The sequence below is a fragment of the Cervus elaphus genome, chromosome 30 (genome assembly GCF_910594005.1).
Source record: "Cervus elaphus chromosome 30, mCerEla1.1, whole genome shotgun sequence".
Taxonomy (NCBI): Eukaryota; Metazoa; Chordata; class Mammalia; order Artiodactyla; family Cervidae; genus Cervus; species Cervus elaphus.
In genome coordinates, this window is record NC_057844.1 from 55687861 (window position 1) to 55697330 (window position 9470).

General features: G+C 38.2%; 1 protein-coding gene across 1 annotated transcript; it reads right to left on the reverse strand.

Annotated features, from left to right (window-relative positions):
• Positions 1-7437: 7437 nt before the first annotated feature.
• On the reverse strand, positions 7438-8480 carry LOC122686681 (spermatogenesis-associated protein 7-like). Its single transcript, XM_043891873.1, has one exon. The coding sequence runs from the start codon at positions 8478-8480 to the stop codon at positions 7581-7583; it is 900 nt and encodes a 299-aa protein (XP_043747808.1). The 3' UTR covers positions 7438-7580.
• Between the last annotated feature and the right edge of the window lie 990 nt (positions 8481-9470).

Consider the following 9470-nt stretch of genomic DNA (forward strand, 5'->3'; position numbering starts at 1 on the left):
AAGGGCAAACATTTGTTATGCAAATATGTGTGAAGTTTGCCATAGAATTTATCAGAACTTCTTTTTGCAAAAGTCAAAATGTCTTTACTTCTGAGACTCTCTACTATATTTGAATTCCCAGTGCACAGCAATGGAGCTTCATCCATTAATGAAGTTATTTAACTAAATGGCAGTCTATAGGATGCTTGCTTGGTGTATGCCATGGCATAGAACATGTTTGAATTTTAGCTACCTTCTAACTCAAAAGTGGTGCTGTCTAAAAGACAGAAACTGGTTATATGTGGCTACTGAAATTTAAATATTGATCAATTAAGTGTAATGAACTGTGGTGTTGGAGAAGACTCTTGAGAGTCCCTTGGACTGCAAGGAGATCCAACCAGTCCTTCCTAAAGGAGATCAGTCCTGGCTGTTCTTTGGAGGGACTGATGTTGAAGCTGAAACTCCAATACTTTGGCCACCTGATGTGGAGAGCTGACTCATTTGAAAAGACCCTGATGCTGGAAAAGATTGAGGGCAGGAGTAGAAGGGGATGGCAGAGGATGAGATGGTTGGATGGCATCACTGATGCAATGGAAATGGGTTTGGGTGGACTCTGGGAGTTGGTGATGGACAGGGAGGCCTGGCGTACTGCGGTTCGTGGGGTCACAGAGTCGGATACGACTGAGCGACTGAACTGAACTGAAGTGTAATGAAACCATATATTTATCTTATCAGTTATGTTGGTCATTTCAAATGCTCAATAGCAACATATAACTAGTGGTTATCATATTATCAGACACTTCAGATACAGAACATTTCCATCACTGCACAATGTCTTACTGGTTACTGCTTCTCAAGAGGATATTTCAACATTATCTGTTATATTGTTGTGCAGTCACTCAGTTGTGTCTGACTCTTTGTGACCTCATGGACTGCAGCACACCAGGCTTCTCTTTCCTTCACTGTCTCCTGGAGTTTGCTTAAACTCATGCCCATTGAGTCAATGATGCCAACCAACTATCTCATCCTCAGTCACCCCTTTGTCCTCCTGCCCTCAATCTTTCCCAGCATCAGGGTCTTTTCCAATGAATCGGCTTTTCACATCAGTTGGCCAAAGTATTGGAGCTTCAGCATCAGTTCTTTCAATGAATGAATATTCAGGGTTGATTTTCTTTAGGATTGACTAGTTTGATCTCCTTGCTGTCCAAGGGATTCTAAAGAGTATTCTCAACATTTCAGTTCAAAAGCATCAGTTCTTCAGTGCTCAGCTTTCTTGGTTATATATCTGTATATGTGTTCTCAAGAATAGATTGACAGAGCTGAAATCCATAATTTTCACAGTGTATTGTGTACATGTTAAGTCCATCAGTCGTGTCTGACTTGTGAGACTCTATGGACTGTAGCCTGCCAGGCCCCTCTGTCCATGCGATTCTCTAGGCAAGAATACTGGAGCGGGTTGACACACATTCCTCCAGTGGACCTTCCCAACCCAGAGATCGAACGTGCATTTCTCATGTCTCCTGCGTTGGCAGGCAGGTTCTTTACCGTTAGAACCATCTTAAATTATCCATAAAGTACCCTAAGACTGATTGAATTCAGGGGTCTTGACATTTGAATCTTAAAAAATAAATAAATAACCCATTAATCATCATGGAATAGGCTAATGGGCAATTTTAGATAAACCACAGGATGCATTAAAACAACCAGTTAAAACCCTCAATACTGGCAGCATAGGAAAAAACGATCATATTTGGAATGAAGAGACAGATTTGTTAAGTATCAGTTTGATAATGCATTATAAATGTCATAGCCCAAAGGAGGATATGATTAATACTTTCCTGGTGGGGAGAAGATGACATATAATGTTGTCTTGAGTAGAGTCTGAAAAATAGAGCAGCTATTTGCTACTTTTGTTTTGTGCAACAGGGAAGGAGAGAAGAAGTGCATTCAGGAGTAAGGAAGAAACATGAACAAAGTCCAAGGGTACGTAAAGAATGAAAGTATGGAAAATTGGAAATATTTGAGTATGGCAATTCAAAGTGTGTGTGCCATGCATGAGCAAGCGGAAGCTGGAGAATGAGACAAAAATGTATCCATGGAGAGCTTTGGATATCTCTATGGCTCACGTTAGTTATTAATAAATAATCACTGAAAACACCACAGTTACTCTTGCAGGAACATGCATAATATTATAATGAATAGTAGTTTATACAATAAAATTCTATCTTTTGATGTTACTCTGTATATTTCTTTAGCTACTTTGTGTAAAAGCACCATATAACATTTCTATCATCTGTCATATATTAAGAGAGAAAAAAGATATTAGAATAAAATGTGTAATATCAGTCAGTTCAGTCTCTCAGTCATGTCCGACTCTTTGCAACCCCATGGACGGCAAAATGCCAGGATTCCCATCTCCCGGAGCTTGCTCAAACTCATGTACACCCATTCAGTGATGCCATCCTAACATTTCATCCTTTGCTGTCCCCTTCTCTCCCTGCCTTCAATCTATCCCAGCATCATGGTCTTTTCCAATGAGACAGTTCTTTGCATCAGGTGGCCAAAGTATTGGAACTTCAGCTTCAGCATCAGTTCTTCCAATGAATATTCAAGACTGATTTGATCTCCTTGCAGTCCAAGGGACTCTCAAGAGTCTTCTCCAACTCCACAGTTTAAAAGCAATACTTCTTTGGCAGTCAGCTTTCTTTATGGCCAACTCTCACATCCATACATGACTACTGGAAAAACCATAGCTTTGACTAGACGGACCTTTGTCGGCAAAGCAATATCTCTGCATTTTAATATGTTGTCTATGTTGGTCATAGCTTTTCTTCCAAGGAGCAAGCATCTTTTAATTTCATGGCTGCAGTCACTATCTGTAGTGATTTTGGAGTCCCCCCAAATAGTCTCTCGCTGTTTCCATTTTTTCCCCATCTATTTGCCATGAAGTGATAGGACCACATGTCTTGATTTTAGTTTTCTGAATGTTGAGTTTTAAGCCAGCTTTTTCACTCTCCTCTTTCAGTTTCATCAAGAAGGTCTTCAGCTCCTCTTCACTTTCTGCCATAAGGGTGGTGTCATCTGCATATCTGAGGTTATTGATATTTCTCCTGGCAATCTTGATTCCAGCTTATGCTTTATCCAGCCCAGCATTTCACATGATGTACTCTGCATATAAGTTAAATAAGTAGGGTGACAATATATAGTCTTGACATACTCCTTTCCCAATTTGGAACCAGCCTATTTTTCCATGTCCCGTTCTAACTCCTGTTTCTTGAGCTGCATACAGATTTCTTAGGAGGCAGGTATTCCAGAGTTTGTTGTGATCCACACAGTCAAAGGCTTTGTCATAGCCAGTAAAGCAGAAGTAGGTGTTTTTCTGGAGCTCTCTTGCTTTCTATGATCTAATGGATGTTGACAACTCAATCTCTGGTTCCTCTGCCTTTTCTAAATCCAGCTTGAACATCTGGAAGTTCTCTGTTCGTGTGCTGTTGAAGCCTTGCTGGAGAATTTTGAGCATTTGCTAGCATGTGAGATGAGAGCAATTGTGTTGTAGTTTGAACATTCTTTGGCTTTGCCTTTCTGTGGTATTGGAATGAAAACTGATTTTTTTTCTGTTTGGTGACCACTGCTGAATTTTCCAGATTAGCTGGAATATTGAGTACAGCACTTTCACAGCATCATCTTTTAGGGCTTGAAACAGCTCAGCTGGAATTCCATCACCTCCACTAGCTTTGTTCATAGTGATGCTTCCTAAAGCCCATTTGACTTTGAATTCTAGGAAGTCTGGCTCTGAGTAAGCGATCACACCATCATAGCATCTGGGTCATTAAGATCTTTTTTGTATAGCTCTTCTGTGTATTCTATATCACTATGTAAAAGTGAATTTTAAGGACTGTTAACTGTTACTCTTAAAATAGTTTCTGGGAGTTAAATCCTGTTTGAAAGTGATCTCAAATTATCAAATATGCCCTTCACCTTTTTTAAGTCTTATTTTAACCTCATTCTTCAAAATTCCATTTTAAACCATGCCATACATTTAATCATACATACATTTAATTTAATTTTCTAATCATTCCCGCTGTAAAAATGATAGGTTTCTTTCTAGAACATTCTCATGTATAAAAAAGGAAAACCTTCATTGCTGCATTCCATTCATTTATACTGCTGGAAATTATCCAAGATGTTAAGGACCAATCTAACAAATTGGTTTTCACAAAATTCATGGAAGTTATTATTTTCATTTATTTGACATCAGAAAGTGTCTTTCTTTGCTAATCATTAAGAGGTTAATTAGCCATGGTCAAGATATAAGTAGCAGGAAAATGAGGTAACTTAGCATTCAAATAATAAAAAATACATACATATCCTACAGTGATATAAAATGAACTTTGTAGGATTTATTATATTGCAAAGTTATTTAGGGGACTTCCCTGGTGACTCAGATAGTAAAGAATCCACCTGCAATGTACAGTGCAGGAGACACAGGGTTTGATCCCTGGACTGGGAAGATACCCTGGAGAATGGAATGGCTACTCATTCTTGCTGGAGAATCCCATGGATAGAGGAGCCTGGGAGGCTATAGTCCTTGGGGTCGCAAAGAGTCAAACATGACTGAGAGACTAACATTAAGCAAAGTGATTTGTAGATGTTAATTCAAATAATTGCAATTGCCTCCAACCGTTCTTTTTATAACATTTAGAATAGGGGAATATTGTAGAATATTCTGTTTTCAATCACATGATTCAGAGACATGGACACATTTTAGATACAGGTATATGCCAATTAAGACACATTTAGAATTAGATAAACATTTGAAGTTTTCTATCATGAATAAATGATTACTATATAAGTATATGGAAATTTTTCCATTTTATAAGAAACCTATAAATTTATGTTCTAGGTGATATTGTATTTTATAATACAAAATAACTACTTTTCTATATTAAAAACTATATTTCCTAAATGTTCTTTCTTAAAAGATAAAGCTGTTCAATTTTTTTTTATTGTTCTTGATAGGCCCCTGGTGGATTTGAAATTATAGAAGGGAAAAGAAAGAAATTTTCTGATTTAAAGATGCAAGATCTAGGCAAAGTCTGAACTGCACGAATCACTTGGGGAGAGACCAGAGAAAGACAACTTCTTCTATGCAGGCTGCCCTTTCCAAGACCCTTCTCAGGTCACCAAGGCTTATGTCCTTCTCTGGCTTCTCTGCAAGATCTCAGGTTTTTCTTTAGTCCTCACCCCCGCCCACCCCCATCCCACCTCAGGTCTCTTGTGCTCACAGCTTTGAGATCCAACTTACAATAACAATGACTACTATTTTGCTAATTAACTCATTTTATTTTTGCCACAAACTCCAAAATAGAAAATACTACTATATTGATTTTTGCAATGATGCAATTGAAGAACATAAAGAAAGTTAACTAAATTTTTTATAGTCTCAGAGCTAGTGAGGGGAACTAGTTTATGAAGGTAGACTACTGGGATCTGGTTCACCTCTACTTCTTTCCTTTTATAAGCCAGAAGCACTAGAATGAGGTATTAATGATTTTCTCACATTTTATAACCTATATAATGTAGGTAAGCCAAACCAGTCATAGAACCTCAGTGCTTAAGGAAAAACATATTTATATGAGTAATAATGTGGAGGAAAATAAAGCAGAGTCTGTTTCCCTTTGGCAAAGATACTCTTAAATTTGGTATTTATATAACAAATACAAGTGCAATAGTTGGGGCAAGGTACGGCAAATGCGGTTGGTGGACAGGCCTTGGACAATTATAAGCTTTATGACCACTTTTGCAAATCCCTTCAAACAGTAAGCTTGCAAAACATAGTTTCATCATAAGTCTCCTAACAACCCCAAGACACTTAATCACACTTCTAAGCAGAAAACTGTTTGTAACTTCCCTTTATAAAGAATATTCTAGAGCTAGCACTGTGTGCATGACAAAGATGTGTAGCTACTGACTTACTGTAAAATAAGAAAGAAAGAAGGAGAGAGGATGGGAGGGAGGGAGGGGACGGAAGAAGGAAGGGAGGGGGGAGGGGGAGGGAAGAAGGAAGGGAGGGAGGGAAGGGAAAAGAAAGAAAGAGGAAAGGAAAGGAGAAGACATGAGAGAAGAGGAAAGGAAAGAAAAGGAAAACACTTCAACTGTATTAGGCAACTCCACGTTGTTGGTATGGGATAAGAAAAGAAAAGAGAAGCAGAAACTCATCTCACTGTATCCTGTGGCCACTGAATAAATAATCATAAATATTCAGTCACCAAAGATGTGCACAAGTGTCAGAAGTTTCTTATTTCTTTTCTCCCACTCCAACATCAAGTCTTCAAAGTCATGTGCTTCATTTAAAAAATAACACATTTGATTGTATAACATTTTGTGTATTGAAAATTAACATTACAGAAGTATTTCAATGTACAGATGGTCCCAACTTATGATGATTCAACTATACGATGGTGCAGAAGTGATCCACCTTCATTAGAAACTACACTTCAGATTTTGAATTTTGACTTTTTTCCTGGACTAATGATATGTGGTAAGATACACTCTCATGATGTTGAGCAGCAGCAAGGAGCTGCAACTCCAGTAACCACGTGATCACAAGGGTAAACAAACAATACACTTACAACCATTCTGTACCCAGGCAGCCATTCTGTTTTTCACTTTCATACCGTATTCAATAAATTACATGAGATATTCAGCACTTTGCTAGAAAATAGGTTTTGTGTTAGATGCTTTTGCCAAATTATAGGCTAATGTAAGCATGTAAGTATTCTGAGCATGTTTAAGGTAGGCTAGGTTAAGCTATGATGTTCTGGAAGTTACATGAATTAAGTGCATTTTCAACATATACTATTTTCAACTTTCAGTGGGTTTATCAGGACATAATCCCACTGTAAGTCAAAGAAGATCTGTGTACAAAACTAGAAGGAAAAGTGACCTATCACTCAGTTTTAACAATCTTCATCACATGGCCAATGGTGTTTCAGTATACTCCCTTACTATTACATTATTTAAAATCAACCCAAGACAACATATTCCTTTTGTAAATATTTTATTATGCATTTCTAAAAGCTAAGGGCTTTTCAAAAGCATGAATACCAATATCATATCAAAGTGAATTAACCCTTTATCTTATAAAATACCCAGCCAATATTTGCATTTATCCAGTTATCTCATAAATATTTTTTTATTTGGTTGGTTGATTTTGCCATTTGCTTGAACTAGGATCCAAATAAGGCCCAGATAATATAATCTTTTAATAAGCATCTTAAGTCTTTCATCTTTCAATCTTTGGGTTCTATCTTTCTCTGTTTTTTTTTTTTTTTTTTTTGTAATGTTTGTTATTGTTGCTGTTGAAAAAAATTAGATTTTTTATCATGTTTAGTTTGCCATGGTCTGAATTTTGCTGATCATAATCTTTTGATACTTTTTCTTTTTTTTTTAATAAAGAGCTTGACAAGTTTAATAGCTATTTATCTTTTTTAACAATTACTCTGATAGTTCTAATGATTCATGCAGAAGCAAACGTTACATTAATCATGGAGCCTGGCACAGCAGGTATATGGTAAAACATAAGGAATATTATTTAATTTCTACCACATCATAAAGGATCTACTATAGGTTACTGTGTGATACCTGCTTAATTCAGTCTGAGTTTCAGCTTCTATCCGCCGATCTGTACAATTCTTTTTTCTTTTGGCAGGTGTATAATATCGATACTGTGACAGGAAAGATTTGGCTTCTGTTTTTAAAGTGCATGGGGTGAATGGCAAATGTCTGTTAGAAAAGTGTTCAGAATGTTTGTCCAAAAGGTCCCCATTGGGTGCTTTTGAAATTACTAACTGAAACTTCTGGGAACCGGGGAATGTGCCCCTGGGCCCTCTGCGGTAGGAGGTTCCAGAGGATGGTTTCTTGGACCCTGAGGCAGCGTAATCCATGCTGGACATGGAGCCACTAGAGTTCTTCTCAGTACAATTCGTGAGGACCTTCTGAGACTTAGGTAGACTTAGTCTCTCGGAAGAAGTTACTGGTGACCGTGTAAAAGATGGAAATTCATTCACTTCTTCGATTAATAAGCCGTTTTCATTCTGTGGTTCTCCTGAAGGCTTTTGTAGAGTGTTAGGTAATGATTTGGAATGACTTTTAGAATGCACTGTAGTCTTAGTAAATTTCAACTCCCTTCCACACCTTGCTAATTCCTTTTTGAGTTTCTCTCTTTGTTGTTGGTCTGCATATTTGATGCTGGCAGTCATGCTTAGTGGAACTGAGCAGTCTACTGCAGCGTTACTTTTGGTGCTCAAGTGTCCTTTAAATAGGCATGATGGGCCAAATGTGGGAAGGACAGAGGTTGCTCTGACTCTCCGGCTGGCGTCCGTGCTCGGGTCCTCCTGCGGCCACACCGCGGGGACTTGGGGCGTCCCCTTCGGCCCTTCCCAGGGCCGGGCCCACTCCCCGCTGCAGAGGTTCGGCCCTTTTGATACTTTTTCACACATTTTTCTGTCCCTTTTTGTACCTGAAAATAAATTAGAAGTTTGATCAAGAGGCTTAATCAGATTCCATTTCAATGTCATATAAGAGGGATGACATTGTATATTTCCACTAGGAGTGCAAGTTTGAATATCACTCTTTTTGGTATACCAACCATTGAGGATCATTGTCTGGATCCATTAACTCATGAGGAGTTGAAAAAATATGTATATTCTAATTATTTCCTTTATTTTCTTACATTATCAATAATATGTCTCTAAATTAACTTCAATTTATTAACTATTTCAGATCATGCCTGGTGACTCAGACAATAAAGAATATGCCTGCAATGAGGGAGACCAGGATGGCATCCCTGGGCTGGGAAGATTCCCTGGAGAAGGGAATGGCAACCCACTCCAGTATTCTTGCCTGGAGAATCCCATGGAAGGAGGAATCTGGCAAGCCACAGTTCATGGGTCACAAAGAGTCAGACACAACTGGGCAACTAACAAAACACTTATTAACTATTTGGCTAAAGGATTAAGGTATTTAATAAAGACAATTAAGATATTAAGATATTTAGTAAAAGGCAAGGTAAATGATTGCTTTTTTTTTTTTTTTATCTTGTAGCATGTTCTGAATTTTTTTGTTATAAATTTCCAAAGAAAGCAAAATAGGATCCTTTCACATGCATTAAGAACTTGTGGATTTTTAAAAAATCATTTTATTTCTTTATTTCTGGCTGTGCTGGGTCTTCATCACTGCAGGCAAGCGGGGGTACTCTCTAGTTGCTGTCCCCAGTCTTCTCACTGCTGTGGCTTCTCTTGCTGTGGAGAATGGCCTTGAGGGCACGCAGGCTCAGTAGTCGTGGCTCCCAGGCTCTAAACCACAAGCTCAATAGTTGTGCTGCATGGGCCCAGTTGCTCAAAGTCATTTGAGATCCTCCCAGATCAGGGATCAAAACTGTATCTCCTGCACTGGCAGGAGGACTCTATTAGCCACCAGGGAAGCCCAGA